Below are 22,384 nucleotides of genomic sequence, written 5' to 3' on the forward strand. Positions count from 1 at the left end.
AGCACCGACTTTATGTGCCAATTCTTATTTGCATTTAAAAAGTTGGCAAATGCGTGGCTGAACCTAAAAGGCAGATGTGAGGATGGGAGAGGCAGGCTTGCTGAGAGGGGAGAAGCAGCATCCCAAAATCTTGCCTGACTTCAGAGGGTTCAGGCTGGTTTCTCCCACACAGCCCAGACCATGGCCAAAGATCTTGGATGAGACACGATGGGAGCACATGTCCACACACACACAGGGTGTCACGCTGTGTCACCTGGGCTGTGCAGCAGGGAGGGGACAGACATTGCTTTCTACCCTCTTGGAAATTTAGCCAGAGAAGAGCTGATCCTGATCCAGCCAGCTGCATGCACAGGGTTTCTTTTTCTGAACCTTTACATTTCCTTTGGACTCCCACCCTTTTGTGTCTCCCAAGTCATTTTGGCATCCCCTTTTTCTCAGACTCTACATTTTACTTTTGGGACTCCCACCCTTTTTGGCCTCCAGTCTTTTGGCCTTTCACTCCTTTTCAGCCTCCCACCCCTTTTCAGGCTTTGTGCAGTGAGCTGGCTGAGCAGGAGGAGGAGGATGAGGTCCAAGCTTGTTGCCACACGTTGGTGTTTGGCTCGGCAGAATTCCTTTCTTTCCTTTCTTGTCATGCTCGGTGTTGGTGCCCGTTCCAGCAGGGTGGTGGTGCTGCATATGGGCCTGGAGGCTCTTGGCTGCCTGTGGGCATTCAGGTGACACCTGATGTGTGCAGGCCCACTTCTGAACACCCACATGTGAAGCATCTAAATCATCCTGACTTCACATCAGTGAGCCCAGCCTATGACCCCTTGTTATTTAGCTGCTGCAGTAACTGACAGTGACTGCTCCTGAATCTTTTCCTGGGACTAAAAAGTTGCTTTTCTTTGTCCTCCCAGGTACATGGAAAGTAGCTTTTTAAAGCTTTATTTGAGAGCAGTGATGTGCTGATATATTCCCTTGAGCCTGCCAGTCTGCTCTCTTGCTGCAGAGGCAGGAGCAGTGTGAGGAGCGGGCGGTGTGTCCGTGGCCTCAGCGTGCTGTGTCTGGCAGCCACATCCTCCCTTGCTCTCGGGTTAAAGGCCACTTTTATAGGCCAGTAGGACTCCTTCCGATCAGACTGTAGTAATTAGTACCAATTAACCATTATCAGTGACAGACAGTTCTTACAGGCTTCACAAAAGAGTCCTGTGTACACGTGTTTCTCTGGCGAGCATCCTATGGGATGCAGAGCTCCCACCCAGCCCAGAATGTCTCAGCTTGCCAGGCACTGGGAAGGATCCATGTCCTGTAATCCTTTCAGTGTTGCAGGCAGTCACACATTGATGGCTGAGAGAGAAGCCATGAGTTGTCTTTTGTTGCAAACTTTTTGCTGCTTTGCTGTTCTCACTTGGAAATACATCTGCTGGGCATTGCTCCCGGGGTGTCGTGCAAGATTTTGCTGTGGCTCTTCATTTTCAGCACTCCACAGTGCTGTGGGCATGGGGTGTCAGCAGACCCTGAGCTTTCACCAGGCTCAACAGAGTGTGGGGCTTAGCTCTGTGTGTTTGCAGTGGAGACAGTGTGTGATAAACAGTCCACCAGTGCCTTGAAGTGCAGAGTGCTGCCCTGGGCCATGGACAGACAGTCTGGCACTGTTGGATGTGGCAGGGACGTCTCTGGGGTGGGCTGAGTGATCCCAGAAACTTCACAAACCTCTGTGAAGCTTTGGCATTGCTGTCAGGTGAGATCAGGAGAGCAGTCCTGAGGAAGCAGGGCAGAGAGGAACGGGACCTTGTGTGACCTTGTCTGGTGTGGGAAGAGCATGTGGGGTCATTAGCCAGGAGTGGTGGCACCTCTGGTGGTGCTGGCCCTGTGGAGATGGTGGGAGCAGGTGTCTGCTGTCCAGGGGGAGCTCTGCCAGGACGAGTCCCCAGGAGGGGAGCTGGGGTGTGTGTGCAGCCGCTCGGACGTGGCTCCCATCACTGACGGATCCTTTCTGTTTTTCTTTCAAATGTCTCCAGGCACTGAATGTTTAGGTCGCACCTTTCCAGGTAAACTGGGTAAGTGAAGTATTTCAAGAGTTGCCAAGATGTAATTACGAAGGCTGATTGCATGATTGCAGCTGCTGTGCCATAAACACCCCGGTTACTGCTCCACGGAACGGGTGGGACATTGCCGGCCCCCAGAGCAGCAGGTACCTGCTCTCCTGCTGCACAGGGGGATGCAGTGGTGTCTTCAGAGGCTGACTCTGCAAACCTGCTGGCTTTTGTCTATCCATATCTGGCTGCACTTTGGTAATCCTGGATGGGATTTCTTTTTCTTCTGTTGTTCATGTGTAGAAACATGTACAAAAGCTGAGTGTCATTTTCAGCACCAGTACTCTTTCGTTTGCTGCTACTCTGGCAAACTAATGAGCAGTGTTAATTTGAGGAAAGAGGCTCTATTCTATGAAAGTAGTTGGCATCCTGAAACTTTTTTAAGTCATGGGATGTGGGACTTCTGCTGAGTGTGGTCAGAGCATGTTCATGTTCAGCACAGACAAAACCAGGTGTTGGAAGCCCTGTTAAACCAGGCTCCTGGATCTGAGCTGAACCTGTTTGCAAAAGAGTCTTTAAAAATACACTGTTATAATGTTTACGGGTCTGTCTCTCAGTTTAGAACTGAGTTTGTGACAGTACCTCAAAACTAAGGTGTCATTGCTGAAATATGATGTCCCAAGCCTGCTGGGGAAGAATCAGCTAAATAAATTGTTAACAAGTGGTGAATGAATGATTTTAATAAATTGCAAATCAATTGCTATAGAGCTTGGAAAGTCAATAGAGCTTATGACCTTGGCTTATAACCACACTCAGATCCTTAATATGCTTATAATGCCTACAAATCATTCATTAGGCTTTTATCAAGCATCAATTAGTAGAAGTCATAATCTAAAATAAGAGGAAAAAAAGAATTATTTCAGTTCCTTTATTTTGAGCCTGGTGGCACAATTTGGCTGCACAGCAGGATAGTCCTTGCTTATGCAGAAAAGCTGTGAGACACCACCAGTCCCCCCGGCAGCGTTATCGTGGTGCAGACATCAGGCAGGGGAACTGCGGGAGCCTGAGGCTGGGATCAGCCCCAGAGCTGGGACACTCACACCAGCCCGTAGGGAAACTGTCCTGCAGCAATCAATGGTTTATTTACATTTATTTTATATTAACGCTGTAAGATCTCAGCAGATCAGGCGGGCAAAGGGAGCCACGGTGTCCCAGTGCTCTGAGCGGCTGCTCGGGGCGTTTTCGCTCCAGCAAGAGGTGTTTGGCTGTTGCTCCATGGCTGTAAAACTCACACCCGTTTTCTTGTGCTGTGATTTGGGAAAGCGTGTGAGCGGGGATGTGTTTGAGTTGTGCTGCTCTTCCTGCTTTCCCTGGCCTTCCCATTTTGTGTGTGTGTGTGTTTGTGCCTCAGGGAGGCAGGCAGAGATGCAAGTGAAAACATGCGGTTTTCTTAGAATATAAATAACAGAAAATTAAGTATAATTTTTGTTTGTTGTAGAGTCATTCCCTGCAGTCTCCAGTTGTTTGCTCCTTTGCTGCACTCCTGTACTCTTTGTGTTTTTTTCATCTTACCAGATGGATACTATTTGGAGTGTGCTGCAGGACACTTTAGTGATCTTGCTGCGGGGTTAATTGTGCGCCCAGTGAAGAGCTGTGCTTGCAGACATCAGTGCATGCCCGGGCTTCTGAAAGCCCGGCCTGCCAGACGGGGCTGCCTCTATCAGACGGCTTTTTGCCTCGCCTTTGTTGTCTGGGTCCTTGTCTGCAGCTCCAGCCTGGGCCAGCATTCCCAGACATCGCTACCTCCAACACCCGCGTCCTCCCGGAGCGTCCTGGTGCTGCCTGCAGAGTCAGAACCCCGGGGAGAGATGCCCGTGCCCATCCCAGAGAGATGCCCGTGCCCATCCCAGAGAGATGCCCGTGCCCATCCCAGAGAGATGCCCGTGCCCACCCCAGAGAGATGCCCGTGCCCATCCCTATGCCACTTGGGATGAAGCCCTGCACATGGTGGGTCAGAACACCAAACCTGGGCAGGGAGCTGCACTACCTCCTGCAAGGGAGGCTTGGCTTTCTCCAGGCTTTTTTTCCTGGGTTTTTAAGGTATTCCACCATTTCCCTGGTAACTCCTGGGTGTCTGTGAATGTCAGACTCTTGGATTCCTGTAAATGACTTGTGGATCCCTCTTGTGCCTGCTGAGAGGGAACAGTTTGGCTGAGCTGCAGCCTCTGCCCAGATCTGTGCACTGGGGCATGGTCAGGCACCACTGTGTCCCCTCCATGGGGAGTAAAAGAAGAGGTGCTGCAGTTTCTGGTGGATTTTGTGTCAGCTGTCCTGCTTCTCACAGAAGGTGGCTTGGAAATCAGTACAGAGGGGGAAGGAGAGAATGCCCTCAGCAAACAGCTATTCATCTTACTTAGGAGGAGATTGAACTCTGTAAAATCAAAGGGCAGGGTGAAGGGTTTGCACCAAGCAAAATTCACATAGCTAAACATGTAAGTACATGAAAATGTGTGCTTTCTTGAAAGTTTGAGTGAATTCTGAGAGAAGCTGGGTCATGCCGTGCATTCACTGTGTTGCTCCCATGTGAAAATGCCAACGTGCACCGTTCTTTATTTATTGTTGTGGGTTTGGGCATTTTGTTATATTAGTCTTAAATGCGTTTGTTTCCATAGCTGCGCACTGCTGATAAATTCCCAGTGTGGGATCTCTCACTCTCCTTGTGTATGTGCACCAAAAATAAATCCCAGGCAGTTGTCAGGAGATGAGCTGCTGCCATGGCAGGTGCCAGGCTGTGAGGAAGTTCTGGCTGGACCCTGCTGAAGCTGCAGGTATGTGGCATCTTGCTCCGGTGCCACCATCCAGTGTCCTGCCACAGCTCCTGGCTCTGTTGGTGCCTCAGTAGTCCCAGGGACCTGGAGCACCTGGGGAAGGAGCTGCCACAGCACTGGTGATGTTTTGGAGATGGGGTAGGAAGCAACCGAGGCAAGTGGAGAAGAAAGTCCTCATCCCTCACCTTTTTGTTGTGTAAGGTGTGGATGTGGTGAGGTGTGCTGGTGAAGGATTGGCATCTGGTGGCTAGCAGGATACTGAAACTCCTCTCTTGCTCTGAATTCATTGTATTCCCCATCAGCTGTTGATTTATCACCTCTCATCAGAAGGAGGTGGGGATTTAATAGCTGTTTAAACGATCTCGGTTGTTGGGTCTGGTTTTGCTTGGTCTCAGGCTGTAACTCCAGAGCTCCAGCCTGGAGCTGGCAGGAGTGGGGGGTTCCCTGCAGCAGCCTGAGGTGGCTGCTGGCTGTGCCCAGGGTTGCAGGTCCCATGTGCAGCGGTGCCACTGGTCCAGTGTCACTGACCAGTGTGCCCAGGGTGCCACCGTGGGTCACACTGGTTTTACATCTGTACTGCTGGGCTGGAGCACATCTTCCAGGTATTTACCTTCAGGAACAGTGGAACTAAAGGGTTTTGTTTTGCCCAGAGCTCTGATCTGTGGGTTCCCAGGTTTGTGTGCAGCCCCATTCTGTGCTGGGTGTGCTCGGGGCAGCTGCTGCTCCTGCTGTCTGTGCTGGCATGGTCAGGGCATGGCCAGGGCATGGGATCACCCCAAAACCTCATCCTGAGGGCACATGGGGATGGTTGGCCGGGAGTGCCTCCCCTCACTGCTCTGCCGGGGGTGTCCTTAACCCCCCTGAATGCTCTCTCTCCTTTAATGCATCTTTTTAAGTACTGGGTAGTACTGTTTTCTTTCTGGCAGAGATGAAGAACGAGGGCTTTTAATAGGTCTTTTATTTTCTCTTCGTGCAGTTCCCTGGCAGTAACCTGCCATTAGCTCCAGCATTTATTTAGGTTTATGTTTGTATTTTTATGTGTGGGGAGCTCAACACTGGGAAGCCAAGGGGTTTGATCAGGGTCACACAAAAAATACGTGTATAAGGTTGGGATTTCGGCTTTTTCTGAGTGTCGAGCTGACCTCTAGGTTTGGCAGAGAGGGAACATCTTGGTTTGTCCCCTTTTGACAGAGCCGGACAGAGAAAGCAGAAAATAAAGGCTCTGTGGAAGGAAGCATATATTTTTTCTTTGCCCCTTCCTGTTGGCAATCTGCACGGGGCTGGAATTGCAGGATCCCTGCGTTCAGGAGCGTGAGGATGCTGCGTGCGAAACACACGGAGGCAAAGCGGGGAAACCCGGGGCTGGCAATCTGACGGCTTCCTTCACCTCCACGGGTTCCAGCTGTGCTGGGAAGTGGAAGCAGTCCTGCAAACCCTTCCAGCCGTGTTGTGGGGAGGCAGGGTGGGCTGTGCGGGCCCCCTCCCCCGGCAGCAGCGGTTCGGGCGCTGCCGCAGCTGCGGCCGCCTCGCTGCTCCTGCCCCGCAGCGCCTCCGAGCCCGCCCTGTCTGAGCAGCCCCAGTGTGCCCGAGCACAATGCTCCCTTCACTCCCCGGCAGACTGCAGGTCTAGACGCTCTCCTTGCCTTTTGTTGTCAGGGTCACAGGTTAGGGAGCGTTCCCAGCTCCTTTTCCCTCCGCTGATCAGGGATCGCTCCCCGCGTCCCTGCGCCGGGGCACCCCTCCGGAGGGAGTCACCCCGCTGGCCAAACACACGCAGACTTCAAATTATTGTGGCAGCTCCCAGAAAGAAATGTGCTTTTGAAAGGCAGTCGGGATCACCCCCACTCCAGTTCTTGCCGGCACAGATGCTCAGCTGACACCAGCTAAATAGAAACCTTTTAGCCCTTGCCAGTAAGTCTGGAGCAAACTGCCAAAAAGCATCGAGGACCAAGACACAAAACGAAGTCAGGCCCGAGCAAAGTACTTGCAAATGAAGGATGGAACTGATGGGTTCTGTCTCTTGATTTTTAGCACATGAGGTGCTTCAGTCTCAGGATTGTTTTTTGTTTTTTTTCTAAATACAATGGTGGCATTTTAAAGGTTTTCAGCAGATATAAAGCAAGGAAGTCCCCTAGCAACAAAGGGAAGGTTTTTCCCTTAATGCGGGCTTTTTTAACGTGAAGCGTTTGTGAAATTTTTCTTCCCCCTTAAAGACAAGTTTAGAGAAGGAGACATTTTTAGTGGCTTTTAGACATGTTTAGAGATGGGACTGTGATGTTGTCCCTGTCCCAGCCCACCCTTGTCAGCCTTGCCCTGGCCAGGAGGTGCCTCTGGGATGCAGCCCCTTGTCTGGAGGAGGGATGTGCAGAGGGGGGAATGGTTTGATAAAGAAGTTGGGAACAACTTTTTTCTTCTTCCTGGCAAGAAGGCATAACAAAAAATTGGCAGGTTCATGCTTTTTAATATTGAATTAAAATCTATTAAATAGTCACAGAGAGCCAAAACCTGGAATTGCTGTTAGGCACTGCTTCTTGGTAAAGTGAAATGCTTCTGGATCTGGCTCACTTCTGCATTTTGTGTGTGTGTGTGCATGTGTATCATGTGTGAAGAATGAGTCTGTGAAGCTGAAATAGAGGTTTTAAATAGAAATAATGCTGGCAGCTCTTTCTCCCTGAATCCAGGGCTATTATGTGTCTGGCTCTTGCCAATGTGAGTTGCAGAGGAAGTTCATGTGAACTCCATGGCTGATTTGACAGCTGCACAGCCACAGTGGGTTCAAAGCCCATGCACTGTTGAGCAGAAGCGATGACATTTTTTGGTGTTTCTTCTTTTCAGAGGGTGAGGGCAGACCAAGAGAGCCCCAGTCCTGGCGCATACAGGGATGGGCATGTTGAGCAGTGGTGGCCCAACTCTTTCCCCAAAGCTTTAGCTGTGGTCCCAGATGCTTCCACGCTCAGGGGGATGTCACTGCTTTGTGCTGCCTGGGGGACACGAGGGGGACACAGACCATCCTGCTGGAAGTGGTGGAGACCACAGAGCCTCCAGACCTGTCCCTCTCACCCCTGTGAATCCTCATGCACCTGTGTGCAGTGGGAACAGTTTGGGGTTAATTCCTCTGCAAACCCGCAGTGCAGTGAATGATGCTGCTTGTATGGGGCGTGGGGGGAAATAATGTTAAATTAAACTCTCCGTAAAGGAAGAAAAGCATCCAGCCCCATTCTTTACTGCTCATTTTAGTAATTTCTTCCAGATAACCTACACATCTGTGTCAGTGCAATTAAAGCAGAAATTCTGTCTAATGAACAGTTGTAGCCCTTGGGCTATTGCGGAATGAACAATGAAGTTGGAAACAGTCTTACTAAAATAATAATTAAGAAACAAGGGTTGGGAGACAGAGGGAGGTGCAGATGAGGTGGTGGTGGGATGCTATAGGGTGAGGAGCAGAGAAGAACTGAATTCAAGCTGGTTCTGGACTTCCAGGGGTGACTCCCACCGTGACCCCCCCCCGTAGAAGGGACTGGGCAGTGAGGTTGGACCAGGGGCTGGGCACAGGGTCATGCCAGGGCCATGTGGTCATGCCATGTCACAACAAAACAGTCTCAGGCCAGTCTTGCCCTGGGAAGCGTTGGCCCAGGGATGGCTGTGGCCTGGCCCTGTCACAGGCAGCGTTTGCCCTCCTCTTCAGCAGATCAGTGATTTCGCCTGTGTGTTTTATTTTGGGGTTTTTTGGTTCTTCAACAATTGATGAAGCTCAGAGAGGAAGGAGAGTGTTTCTTTTGTTAGACAGGATTATATTTTGTTTTGCTTTTCCCAGAAAACTGTCCTTTCTCAGTAAAAAAAACAACACTCAGCACACCCACATAGTTTGCTTTAACTTTCTTTTCTTTTTTGCATTCCTGAGGACTGGGACTGGGCAGGCTCAGCTGTGTAAGTGATGGGGACTGGCCAGTTTTTCTCATGTGATACAGTTTATTCTTTTGTTTCGAGGTAAATAAAACCAAAAAATTCTTTTTCAGTGTTGTTAACCCTTGGGGTTATAATAGTGTTTCTCCACAAGTCATCATTTTATGCAAATAAATCAGTTAGAACTTGGAGCTAGCTTTTTCGAACTTAATACACTCCTATTTAGAAATGCATGTGCTGCAGAAAACTACTGACATCTCAAATTAATAAATTTTTTTAAAAAATAACAAATTCCATAAAGAAAGAGGCCAGAGAAATCCCACTGGAATTATACATTGGAATGATTTTAGTGGGATTTATATCTATGAGCTGTGGGGGTTTTGTGGGGTTTTTTTTCCTTTTGAAATGGTTGTGAACCAGAGTGATTACTTATCATTTTCATTTTAACTCCGTCTGACAAATCGTTTTAGATGGAGAAAGCAATACTGCGTCTTTAAATGGCTACTCTGTCAGCGCATCTTGCAGGGCTTTAAATGCCCTTTGTTATCGCAGTCTAGACAGGACGCAGGCAGAATATTTGATATGTTATAAGGCAGAGATGTGACAAGGTTGAATTAATTTACTGGCTTATTTAAAGCTGAATTTCAAAACATTTTTCCTTACAAACTTGTCTTTTTCTCTCTCTATCCTATATATATTTTTTTTTCGAAGTTCATGCAGTACGTTTCAACCATTTAGACTGGGAGAGGAGACATTGGCTTACTGCAGCCTGCAGTACTTTAATTGCCCTTTTTATGACTGTCTAGACATCATGCAGATGCATGTTTGTGGTGAGAAGACATTTCCCCCTCTGGTTATACGATAGTCTGAAGCCTTTACATTCCCTATCTCCTTACCCCCTCTGCCTTGGAATGCGCTTTACTCCCTCCACCCCCGAAAAATCACTTTTTCCCTCAGTTTTATTTTTCGAAGGACACTTGGGCCCCCGTTTTCCTGCTCTTTTCCACATGCTGGTGTGCAAGCGCTTCTTGGGGCTGGAGGTGTGAGGAGGGGATGGCTCTGGGGTGTCCCCGCACCGAAGGTGTCCCCGCACCGGGGGTGTCCCCGCTGCCCTGTCCCCGCCGTGGCTGCGGGTCCCCCGTAGGAGCGAACACATCGGCGGGAGTTTTAGTTATGCAAATCGATGCATTAATTAACCCCGTTGCTATAGCTACTGCTTTATTGTTAAATGCAGTGAAAAGGGGACAGGCTGTGTCCATGGATAATCCTCCCGTCGGTGCTGTGCCCTCTCCCGCCCTGCGCCCGGTGCAGGGCAGCTGCCGCATCCCGCATCCCAAATCCCGCATCCCACATCCCACATCCCGCATCCCGCATCCCGCATCCTACATCCCGCATCCCACATCCCGCATCCCACATCCCGCATCCCAAATCCCAAATCCCGCATCCCACATCCCACATCCCGCATCCCACATCCCGCATCCCACATCCCGCATCCCACATCCCAAATCCCGCATCCCACATCCTACATCCCACATCCCGCATCCCAAATCCCGCATCCCAAATCCCGCATCCCAAATCCCGCATCCCGCATCCCACATCCCACATCCCGCATCCCAAATCCCGCATCCCACATCCCAAATCCCGCATCCCGCATCCCAAATCCTGCATCCCACATCCCGCATCCCAAATCCCACATCCCGCATCCCGCATCCCGCATCCCAAATCCCACATCCCAAATCCCAAATCCCGCATCCTGCATCCCAAATCCCACATCCCAAATCCTGCATCCCGCATCCCAAATCCCACATCCCAAATCCCGCATCCCAAATCCCACATCGCACATCCCGCATCCCACATCCCACATCCCACATCCCGCATCCCACATCCCGCATCCCACATCCCGCATCCCGGCGGGCAGGTGGCGGGGCAGGGCCGGCCCCACAGCGGCCAGGATGGGCCAGTCGGGGCTCCATCGCCTCCCCCCGAGCCCATTGTGGGGGCTAACCCGGGGGACGGCTCCCCACAGCCCCCCTGCCCTGCGTGTCCAGGGATGGGACGGGGGAGCGGGACAATGGGGCTGCAGCAGGGATACAGATGGGCCGGGATGGGCTGAGAAGGGGCAGAGCACCCGGGGATGGGGATGCCTGGGGAGGGCAGGGATCCCTGGGATGGAGATTGGTTTTTTTGCGGATGGCAGGGAAGTCCAGGATGAGGATGCTCAGGGAGGCCCAGGATGAGGATGCTCAGGAAGGACAGGTGACCCCAGCCCTGTTCTTGGCCCCAAACCCCATCTGTGCCTGGCCTTCTCTTTGTGTGCATCCTCCTAAAACCTGCACATGCAGAACTCCCCAACGAAACAGACTTCCCAGCAGATATGCTGTGGGAGTTAAAACCTTTCTCAGGCTGTTGCTGCAGCTGAGGTGGAAGTAAATTTATTACCTTTAATTTTGTCAGATTTGGGGCGGTTGTACTCACCTCCCCCATTCACTCTGGTGTGTGTGTGTGTATATATATATATATATATATATATATAAAAATATAATTTTTTTTCACATCTCTGTGAGAGTGTGCACATGCATTCGCTCCCATCTGGTGGTAGCGACCAGTTCAGACCAGTTCAAGAGCTGAACTTGAATCCTGCAGTGACCAGACACAATGTGCCTTGTCTGGGCATTTGCATGCATTTTGCATACTTTTTCCCTGCAATCCATAATTTTGCCTATAACTTAAGATTGTCCTTGTTCCCTGGGAGTAGCTTGCCTTGTGAAAGGTCACTCCTCTGGCGAGTGTGAGCTGCAGAGTGGCACAGATGATAACGGCGCTTGGGAAGAGGCAGAGCAGGGAGTGTTCCCTGTTTTTTGGCCCTGGACCGTGCTGAGGAAATCCGGTCGCAGTTGCAGCCCTGCCATGACCTGTGTGGCTTTGGCCAGCTTGCTCAATCTGGATTTCAACACCGTCTGCGAGCCAGGGCAGCTCCTGTGGCACTGCTGCCCGGGGCTGCGTGTCCTGGAGCCCCTGGGGGAGCTGCAGCCTCAGGACACGGGCATGGCTGGGTCCCCAGCACCGTTCCCAAGTGTCAGGGGGCTCCTCGGGGCTGTGCTGGTGGATATTCGAGGTGGTGTGAAGGAGCCACGCTGGTATGGAGTAGAAATGCTGGAGGAGCACAGGTTACCCAGCCACAATTCGGGGTGCTTCGTGGCTTTTCTGCACTTCAGTCGTGTCCCTGAGGCGGGTGCTGGGGGTGAGCTGATGGTGTTGTGCTCATGGCAGGGAGGCACAGGCACTGCTGCTGTCAGTGTCTCCCTCGAGGTGCCCCTGGTCCCGCAGAACTTGCTGGGCACCGTGACAGGGGCTGGCTGCTGCCACCAGGGCACCTGGAGCTGCTTTGGGCTCCGACAGGGTCGTGGCTCAGCGCACTGGGAATTGACCAGTGGGTGTTTTCCCCAAGAATAAGTGGAAATTTAAACTTTCTAGGGGACAGCCAGGGTGGAGAGACACCTGGTGAAACCTGGTGTATACAGCATTTGTTCAGCTGGGAGAGGCTGTGGTTGATGCCAATGCCATCCACAAACCCCCATCTCCACACCCACTGTGTCTGCAGTGTCCCACTCACAGGACAGCCTGTCCAGCTCCCTGCCCTGCTGCTGCCTGCCTTTCTGTGTGCACAGCAAGTGCAGCCTGCCCGCTCCTCGTGACCTCCAGAATTCAGGGTGCCTTGTTGTGCTGGGTGACAAATGAATCCCATGTTCCCTGGTGTCCCCACGGCAGCAGGAGGAGGGAGCAGGCTCCGGCACTGCCGGGTGATGCTGTGGCGCAGGTGGATGCAGCTGAGGGAGGCTGCAGGTGCCCTGGCAGTGTGAGGCAGCTCTGTTGCAGTGGGAGACAGGGCTGGGAGGAAGCTGGAATCAGAAACCCAATCCCTGTAATTGCTGTTAGCTTTCTGGAGAGGGGCAAATCCCTCCCTGCATGGAGCACTTGCTCTCCTTGGAGCGTCCGCGTCTGGCAATTTGTCTGTCGAAACAGATGTGGGCAGCGACAAACATCTATTTCTATAACTAGAAACAAATTTGGTAATTGCCTCTTTCAACAGGACTTGCTCAAGCAGGAAATGAAATTCCTAAATGGCAGTTAGCAAAAGTATTTATAGCTAAGTTCATAAATGAGATGTGCTTTCCTTTGTCATGAGTTTCTGCTGGGTGGAAGGAAAAAAAACCCTCTACAGTAGCAAGCCACATATTGATCAGGAGTGTTTCCAGGCTATACGAAAATACTTATTTATTAATGTGTTTATTTTTATTGGCTGTTAGAAATACCCCTGACAAACAAAACCTGTTTGGTCTTTCAGGGCCAGCCGGTGGGGTTTGATCCGGATATTGTGTGCTGTGTTTTTTCACTCATTATTTGGTAGATTTATTTTTTTTTTTTTCTGGTTCAGTCTATTTATGATTGCAGATGGTAAACTCTTTATTCTTGTGTCCCTCTCTTTTGGTTCTCTTGTTCAAAGGGGTGGGTGATCTGCCCTCACCCCGTGCCCAGACATCATCCAGGCCTTTTTGGCCTCCATGCTTTTGGGAAGCAGGAGATATTTTGGATGTTCTCAGCTTGGTGGGGACCATGAGCCCTGCTCAGCATTTTCTAGTGAGCAAGCAAATTTACTTTTCTTTTAAGTGCAAAATCAAAATGACTTTATTCTTTTAATCCAGTTCAGCTGTTCTCACCCTTGGGAGTAACTTCAAAAGCCATGTACTCCTTCCAGTCATCTCAGTAGGCTGGGATCAGCCTGGCTGTGTGTGAAATACCTTGTCTAAAAATCCTGGGGGAGGGTGAGAGAAATAGACACAGAAAAGAGAGAAGGGGTTGGCATATATGAGATTTCAGAGAGTCTGTGTGTCCCAAGGAACCTTGTTAGTTCTCATTGCTCTGAGGGAGCTGTCTCATGTCTTCAGGAGTTTCTCTAAACAAGTGTCTGGTTGACAGGTCTCTGCTCGGAACCAGGCAGCGTCCTGGCTGACAGAGCTGCTGACCCCAGCTCTCACATTTGCCATTTCCCTGTAAAAGTTGAGTTCTGCCCTGCTGATCCTGCCTCTCTGGCCCTTGGATGCGTGTCCTGCTCCCCACAGCTGCCACCGAGCTGGGTGAGCTCGGGAAGTTCACCTTCTGAAAACAGGCCCAGTGGCACGGCCAGGACAGTTGCTGTGTTTTTTAAGCACTAAAAAAAGTTCTGAGGCCTAACCAGTCTGATATTTCTGTGACTGTAAAGCGTAAAATGGGGCTGTTTCTTTAAAACGATCAAAAATGGAGGTGGAGGGTTAGGCCATCATTTGCCAGTGACTCAGAGGATGTGATGCTTGATCACCTGGGGGGACATCTGAAGAAAAAGAACTATATTAAACACAGTTATGGCCCAAGGCTTGGCACTATGAACAGGACTTCTTGAGGCCCTATCCCCTGTTTTCCAGCAGTGTTTTGGTGGTTTTTTTTCAACTGGCTCCTTTTCTAAGTCTCACTTGCTCCCTGCCCTCCTGCCCCATCTCAGCCTGTCATCACTGGCTCGCACGGTGTCATCTCTGCTCCCTGCATCACAATTGACCCTGCTGGTCCAGAAATGAAGTTTATCTGTTCACTGTCCTGATGATGCATGATACAGGCCCAAAATGATCTCTTCCCAGCTGTCCTGCCTGTTGTCCCAGACCTGGTCCTGGCCCCTTTGATGCCTCAGTGTTGCTGCAGCTGCAAGGTGCTGCCAGTCAGTGCCAGGAGCGGCACTCTCAGTATTGAGATCATGGTCTGTGTCTATCTGCAGTACTTCCCCTGCTGTCTTGTAAACAAACACAATTGTTGACAATCTGATGGGCCCTTCCTATCTGGTTTTATGGAGGTATTAGAAGATAAATGTAGCAGATGCTAATACAAAAATAGTGCAGTAATGACTTTGCCTGCTCTGATTGTTTCTGAGATGACCTAACAGATGAGTGAGGGTGAGTAATCTGCCATCTGAAGTTCTTTGTTCTTTCATCTCTTCTTTGCTGTCCACAGCCTCTGAGAGGGAGAACACTCTTTAAGGAGAGTAAGAGTATGTGTGAGTGTGTAAGAATGTGTAAGAGTGTGTGTGTGTTTGAGTGAGTGTGTTAAGAATATATAACTGTGTGTGGGTGTGTAAGAGAGTGTGTGTGTTCAGAGTGTGAGGGTTTTTTTAACTTTTTTCCTTAGGAGTTATGGCAAGTGCAGCAACATTTCTTCATTTTAGCCATTATCTCCTGAGTAACTTCACTTCTTCTCATCACTTCTCACATGATGCACAATTCCAGTACATATAGAAATTGTAACTGAAGCTCAGGGATGACTGGTTTGACCTGCAGATGTGTGTTATACCTGGCTGAAAGCACAGGTCATCTTGGCTGAGACCCTGCCTGTAAGCTGTTCTGTCCACCTGTAAATGATAGCTGGAGTGTCTGGAATGATTGCAGCAAAATACAGGTTTTGGTCTGTTGTTTTTATTCTCTTTTATACTTGTGGTGGTTTGGAGAGTTTGTCTTCTGCAGAGATAGTCTGCGTGGAAAGAAGAGCATTAATAAAGTTTATAGGAAGCATTTTATGAACTGAAATGTAGCTGTAAAAGGCAAGGCAATGCATTTAAAGTGTAATACAGCCTCACCTCCCCTGCGGCTGTGAGGGTGCTCCCAACATCACCATTGACTCAAATCACTTTCCCTCCTTGTAAATATATTAATTAATTTGAACTTGTGGGTGCCAGTATTTTGTTTACAAGGACTCGAGGAAGCTCCCAGATGTACCTACCTTCCTGCAGCAGCTTTTGTGGAGCCATGAGTGTGGTCTGCAACGGGAAGAGTGTGGCTGGCACCTCAGTGTAGGACCCACACATAAAATCCATAGATTTCAGACACTTCAGAGCTATGGTCTTGATGACTGGGCAGCAGGGTGGGCAACAAAAGCATGAGCTTCTTCTGAATACAGGAGAGTGGAGTCCCCAGGCTTTGGGAAGCAGAATATCTTTATCCCTCATTAATCCACCTCCATAATCCACTGCGAAGCCCTTGTCCAAGGCCACGCGTGGTTTGAAGTGGCAAGCGAGCGGTGAACGTGAAGAATGGGACGTGACAAGTGCTTCTCCTTGGTCACGAATATCCCCTTTTAGGGTGGTGAGAATCTGGGGGGAAAAAAATGCTTAGTTGCAAAACAGTTGCACGCACAGTGCCCGGCTCCCTGAGCTGCCGTGTCTAGACAGAAAATACGGAAAAGCAGGTTGTGTCACTTAAATGTGATGTCTGAACCTGTTAGTTTGAAATGTATTCTGGAATAAAAATTATGCAAAATTAAATTAGTGTGACCTTGCTTTGCATTTGGAGGCGGAATATGCCCATCTTGTAAAGCCTAGTGCATTTATAACACTTCCCTTGGGGAAAATTACAGAGAGAAATGGAATGAGGTCTCTTCTAATTGAAAAGTGACAATGATTAGGAAGCCAAATACAAAATGTGTTGAGTATTTTTTTCTTGTTTTGTTGTGTGTGTGTTTTTAAGAATACCAGTAGAATTATAAATTATGTGCTTTGCAGTTTGGCTTGTTTTTCATTCCCCAAAGGCTTTTTATTAGCATAGCAGCTGAATTGCACTTGTATAATAACATATTAACTCAAACTTTGGGTTTTTAATGATCTTTCTTCATTAGTTTGACTGAGCTGCTTGGATAAAAATCTTACTGAGTATATCCAGCTTTCCAGTGTGTTGGGTTTGTTTTCCCTTCTGCAGAAAAGAAGTCCATGAAGACAAGTTAAAACAGAGGGAGAGTTGGCAGAAACTTTGGTGCCTCGAGTGGGTATGAGTCTCTTGAAACATGAAAAGCACAAATTGAGTGTGTGGGATATTTTTTTGTTTGTTTGGTTTGACTTTTATTTTTTTCCAAAGGCCAGATTGGGCAACCTGAGTGTTCTTGGGATTAAAGCTCATCTCTGCATACGGGGTGGGTTTGCTCCTGGGCATGGGAAGGCTGGGCTGCTCCTCAGAGCCTGGGCTTGGGGTAGAGATGGGGCAGGAGGAGCATCCCTGCTGGAAAGCAGCATCCCCTTTGTTCTGGTAATCATCCTGTGCCTTTTCAGCTCTTGGTGAGCGTTGTATAATCCCCAATTACAGCAGACTCAGAGCACTGAGGGATGGAGGAGACACTGGTGTGTTTTCCCAGATGCTGATGCAATTCCCACCCTTTCTTCTGCTTCAGACTCTGTTGATTCTGTGTCTGTGTGTGCAGGAAGCCTGGTTTAGGTCATTTGTAAGTGACACATCTCATGTGTTCCTTCCTGGGAAGGAGTTGGGGCAAAATGGCCAAAACTTCACCTGTGTCACTGAGGCACCAGGACCAATTTAGCAAGGTTTGCTTCATTTAAGGGATCTCTTGTCCTAGGAAAGGAACTTTTCTTTACTACTACTCTGGCCATGGTTTTCTTTAGAAATATAACCCCTTTTAACACAAAAGGAAGTTTTCCATCACTGGCTCCATTTATATTTTTTCTTGTGTTTTCTTACTGTGGCCAAAGCATATGCTGCATTTTGAGGCTGAAGTGACTCATCTTCTTAAAACATTTGGGGTTTTTTTGCTTAGTTTTTTCTTTTCCATAATGATTTGTGCAAAAGGTGAGCTTTGCAACCAGGCTGGGTGGCTGCTCTGCTGCCCACAGGGAGGGCAGGCACAGGGGCTCTGGGGTCTGGGGGGTGACCAGGGAAGCACCCAGGGGAGCTGTAGGGTTCCCTGGGCCTGCCTGGGGTGCTGGGGGGATGCTGTCAGTGCTCAGTTACAGCTGGCACCAGGACATGTCTTTGGGATATGTAGGGACACCCCTGCACAGTGGGGGTGACATGGGAAGAGTCACTGTGCCTGTTTTTAAATGGTTTTGCATCGTCCCTTTTCCCAGCCCTTTAGGTTTTGGTGTGTTTGTGCCTGTGGTCAGTCTGGGTTCTGCTCAGAAGCTCTTGTTCCAGCACAGGACACCAGGGGCAGCTTTTGGGTCCCACAGATGAGCTGTGTTGCTTTGGGGTTGGATCAGATTTTTGGGAATGTGGTTTTCTTCCATGCTCTTCCTCTCACAGTGGCATTGGGCAACTTGTTGGAGTTGCTGTGAAAGACTCAGAGCTTGTCCTTTATTCTATCTAAAAATCATTTTTAAGGCAAAACTCCTGTACAATGGTTGGCTTTTAACCCCTCTCTTCCCACACTGTGTGCAACCTTCCAGAGTAGAGACAGCTGCATTTCAGGGGTGCTGGAAGGATCTGGGCTCCAAGTCCCTCATCCATCCAGCTAGAAGTGCCAGATAAGGCTCCTGCTTTCAAGGCATAATTCTGCTTTCTGCAGACAGTGGGCAGAGCTGGTGGAGCATTTTGGGCAGTGGCAGAAATAGCTGCTGTTAAGCAGAAAGAGATCCAAGGTAACTGGCAGCACTCACCACCTGGACTGTTTTCTTGACATTTATTTGCTTTTACTGGCACTCAAATGCCACCTGTCAGGAGAAAACTTTCCATTAAAAAAAGTCCCCCCAAAAAACCCCAAACAAACAAAGAAAAAACACAAAAAAACCCCAACCAAAAATGTAATAAATTTGCCTGACTCAGCAGAAGCCACCCCAGCTGGTGTGAGTGGTGCTCTTGGAGGTCTGGTGGGCCTTGCTGTGTGTCTGCAGATGTATATGTGTGTTTGTATAGATTAAATATAGATGGCAGCATCCATGATAGCTTAGGGCATGGCTTTCCCAAACTGGATTTTATAGCTGTCACTGCTGAGAAGCAAAGTGCAAATCCCTGGAATGATTGAATTTTGCTGTCTGGCCCCTCCTTTTTGCTGGGCATTGGAGTTGCTGCTGCCCAGTCCTGGGCACTGCTGGCGTGAAGGGAGCTGGGGGGAAGGACTGAGCAGTTTGGGAATGGCATGTACTCCCTGGGCACCAAATTCACGGAAATAATGACCCAGCACAATGTTTGCCTCCAGTACTCGATTTTCCTAAGCCTCAGAGAGGTGTGAGGAATTATTTCCTTAGGAAATTTTAGGAGCGCCTTCTCGCTGCCTCCTGCCAAGTGTCTGCAGAGTTAACCGGATAGTCTGTTGTTTGCTTGTTCTTGTTTGTTTGGAGGGGTTTTGGCAGTTTTCCTTTCTGCCAGTTGAAGCCACTCAAGCTGCCGCTGTCAGCTGGCCGAGCCCCGAGCCGAGGGCTGTCTGGAGCTGCGGGATGCGGCCCCTGGCAGACGCATCGCACCCATCTGGCGTCTCACCCAAAAGCAGGAGGTCTCCTCGCCTGCTTCCTCTGCTGGGTGGGCAGCCCTGGGGATGGGGGCTGCCACTGCCTGCTGTGCTGTGCTGTCCCCTGGGCCACCACTGTCTGACCCCTGGGACAGGAGGGACGTGTGCTTGTGCAGGGATGTGCTAAGGAGGGCTCAGTCCCGTCCTCCCTGGAGGAAGGAGTGGTGGTGATGGGGAGAGAGCTGCAGAAATTTAGCTTGCATTTAGCTGACCTGTTCCATTAGGATGACTTCTGTTGGTTTATGGCTCTGCAGCCCCAAGAGAGGCACGTGAGGCACTGGGATGCTCCTGGGGGACATCCAGGAGGTCTTTGGGAAGTCCAGTCTGTGCTGTAGCCAGGAAACACTCTGCAGTATAGATTGTCTGCAAAGATCTCTCCTGGAGACTCTTCTGTGACACTGAAAAAGTGAATGAATGAGGTTTTTGTGGGTTCAGGGCACACAGAGCCCTGTGAGAGCTGTAACAGGAAGGGTTGTCAGTGTTGTCTCAGCCACTTCAGTTGTCCTTGTGCTCAGTTACCTGCTGCTATTCCTGATGGCTCAAAGTCTGTCTGTCTCTCTTGCAGCGGAGTTGGAGTTTGTACAGATAATCATAATCGTGGTGGTGATGATGGTGATGGTGGTGGTGATCACATGTCTGCTGAACCACTACAAACTCTCTGCACGATCCTTCATCAGCCGGCACAGCCAGGGCAGGCGGCGAGACGAGAACCTCTCCTCAGTAAGTCACACCCTGCTCTTCCAGACACACATCATGTTTGGCCTTGGCATCATCTGTCCCTGTTTTTGGGTGTGGGGGGTCTTTTAGGGGTGCCTCTGGCTCCTTAGGGTGCTGTGTGTACGGACAGCCATAGCCTCTGCCTTTGCCCTGAGCTTTGCATTTCAGGTTTTACATCAGTAAAAAATAAATGACTTCACGCGGCTGTTCTTGGCCTGTTCCTGACACCACCACCCCCAGCTGCTTGGGGTTCATATGCCTTGCTTTAGCAGTCCCAAACTATCCAGTCCTTTGGCTTCAGTTAGAGTCTCCAGTGACTGTGTAAAAACTTCCTGCCTGCCCTGCAGAGAGCAGGAAATCCTGACTGTATTGCTTCCATTTTCACCAGTGCTGCTGCCATTACTGCGGTGGAAGGGACAGAAAACACTTGTCAGCCAGACAGGCAGAGATCTCTCCAAGGGGATGTGCGAGAGGCTCTCTGTAGCCCTCTGTAGCTCTCTTTTCATAAAAGCCTGAGGAGAAACGTGTGAATTGTACCTCTGACAGGGATTTGAGGGACGCCGCGCCAGCCTCGAGGCAGATGCTGGTTCATGCAGTTTCCTCAAATATAGTGGCTCAGAGAGACTTAGGAGGATGTATAGAGAAAAAGCATTACATTTCCACTGCTGCCTCCATGGCTCTGTCTTTAGTGCAGGGATGTCTTGTACTGATACTTGTCTTTTTTAGCATTCACCCTGAAGTGAATTCACCCTTCAAATAGTGCTCCCTCAAGGTCACTGCTGCCAATCCCTCCTCTGCAGGCTGCCAGGGCAGGCTGGACACACAGCTGGTGCTGTGGGGTGCTCTGTGTGGGGCTGTGCTCCCCTGAATCAAATCCATACTTGTTGCAGGAAAAAGATCGAATACAGGAATTGCTTGGGGTTTTTTCCTTCTGCTTTTCCATTTTCTTTCCTCTATTTTTTTTTCCTTTTGAGAGGGATAGCTGAGCTCTTTCAGTAAGCCAGCCTTCAGTTGCAGCTGCCCAGGGCTGTCCCTCGTAGCTGCTGTTTTTGTCACACACAGCAGACAGAGGTCCCTTCTTGGCCCCTTTGGGAGGGGGATGCCCCATGGGGGGAGGAGAGCTGTGCAAACCCCAACCCCATTAACCCCTCCTCGTTCTGTGGGCTGTGGAGCACCTCTCCAGAGGCACAGCGTGATCCCAGCTCGGGGTCAGCTGTCATTGCCGCAGCGGGATCTGAGTGCTGGGAATGCCTGATCCCACGGGATGATCCCACGTGAAACCAGCTGGTGTGAGGGTGGAGATGGCTCAGGCACCTCCTGCTTGGGGGATCAGAGCCCAGCTCCCCACACATATCCCAGCTCCACCCGGAAATCTTTATGGTCCCGCTTCCAGCAGCGGCAGCAGAGTGTGGGCATCCGAGCGCATGAGTTATTTAAAATAGCAGAAACATTGTTTTCCCATTTTCAGATTCTTTCATTGTATTACCATGCCTGGAATGTTTTACCTGCACAATGCCAAATGTGTCGTTTTAAGTTTCCAAAGCAAAGTTCAGATCAAGCCCTCTTTATTTTAATACAGTAATTTTTCTTTTCTTAAGTGGCCTGCATTTATTTTCTTTAAAAAGAGTTAAGAAGGCTAACATGGAAAGAAAAGAGAAAATCACATGGAGATTGACCCAAAATTTCATGTTGAATGAAAAATTGACTCTTCAAAAAACAACTTCCTTTTCTCCTTTATTATTTTTTTCTATTTTAAATTTTACCAGGCCAAAATTTCCAGCCATTTTTTTGGCTCAGCTCTGTTACTTATTCAGCCTTCAGACACATTAGTGATTAAATGGCTTTTCATCAGTGTTTTACATCTGCACCTCTGCTTAACCCTAGTGAGGATGTGGAGTCTTTAAAGCCTTTTTTGGAGCTAAGGAGAGAAATAGGAATGTATAATTTTGGGTATTTTTTTTTTCACTTTTTCCTGTCTTTATGGTTGTTCCCCATCTCCCTGCCCTGTCCATGCTGTGTGTGCAGCACTGATGGAGTGGAGCAGAGATTCCCTGTGGTCCCAGCACCCTCCTGAAGGGACAGAGAAGCCCCTCGTGTGCTAACGAGCTGGGAGCTCGTTACAGTGGGATCCAGCATCATAAAGACCTTACAGGCAGCACCTCTCAGGCTCAGCACATCTGTCAGTGGAAAACAGCTCCAGTCTGAAGGAGGGCTGCAGCCTGGCAGGGAGAGGCCTCACTGGGCTGGATACTGGTTTATGCAATCCATTAAACTTGCTCTGAACTGGTGTTGGGCTTTTTTAAATCCCAAACTTCATTTTGGTGTCGTGACCGCAGACGGGCACTGGAGCTGCATTCACGCTTTTCATCTGCTGAAATATTAAAGCAGTTCATCCCATGGTCAGGATGCTGCTGGGTCTGCTGGAGTTGTCCTTTTTTGTAGCTGCAGCTCAAAAATTACAGCTGAAGGAGAAATTAATTTCCCTAAAGGGTTTTTTAATGCGGCTCTCACTGGCAAGCAGTTTTTGTATTACTTCATGCACTTCTCCATCACTGTTCTCACTGTACTTAAACTCTTGTCTCCTTATGACAAGTACCTTTTATTTTCCAGAACTAA

At 49.5% G+C, this 22,384-nt stretch overlaps 1 protein-coding gene across 3 annotated transcripts in view; it reads left to right on the top strand.

Moving 5' to 3' along the window:
- The window catches only part of PMEPA1 (prostate transmembrane protein, androgen induced 1), a 44,390-nt gene that overhangs the window by 13,333 nt on the left and 8,673 nt on the right, over positions 1-22,384 (top strand). For 2 of the 3 annotated variants that reach the window (XM_014254097.2, XM_088064626.1), the window contains exons 2-3: positions 2,004-2,042; positions 19,617-19,771. In XM_014254097.2, coding sequence (XP_014109572.1) covers positions 2,004-2,042; positions 19,617-19,771 — 194 coding nt within the window. The remainder of the gene's footprint in view (positions 1-2,003; positions 2,043-19,616; positions 19,772-22,384) is intronic. The other variant, XM_005524848.3, reaches the window with a different exon arrangement.

This window comes from Pseudopodoces humilis, chromosome 19 (genome assembly GCF_049639895.1).
Source record: "Pseudopodoces humilis isolate 2021_Gansu_Grassland_sample_001 chromosome 19, ASM4963989v1, whole genome shotgun sequence".
Classification (NCBI taxonomy): domain Eukaryota; kingdom Metazoa; phylum Chordata; class Aves; order Passeriformes; family Paridae; genus Pseudopodoces; species Pseudopodoces humilis.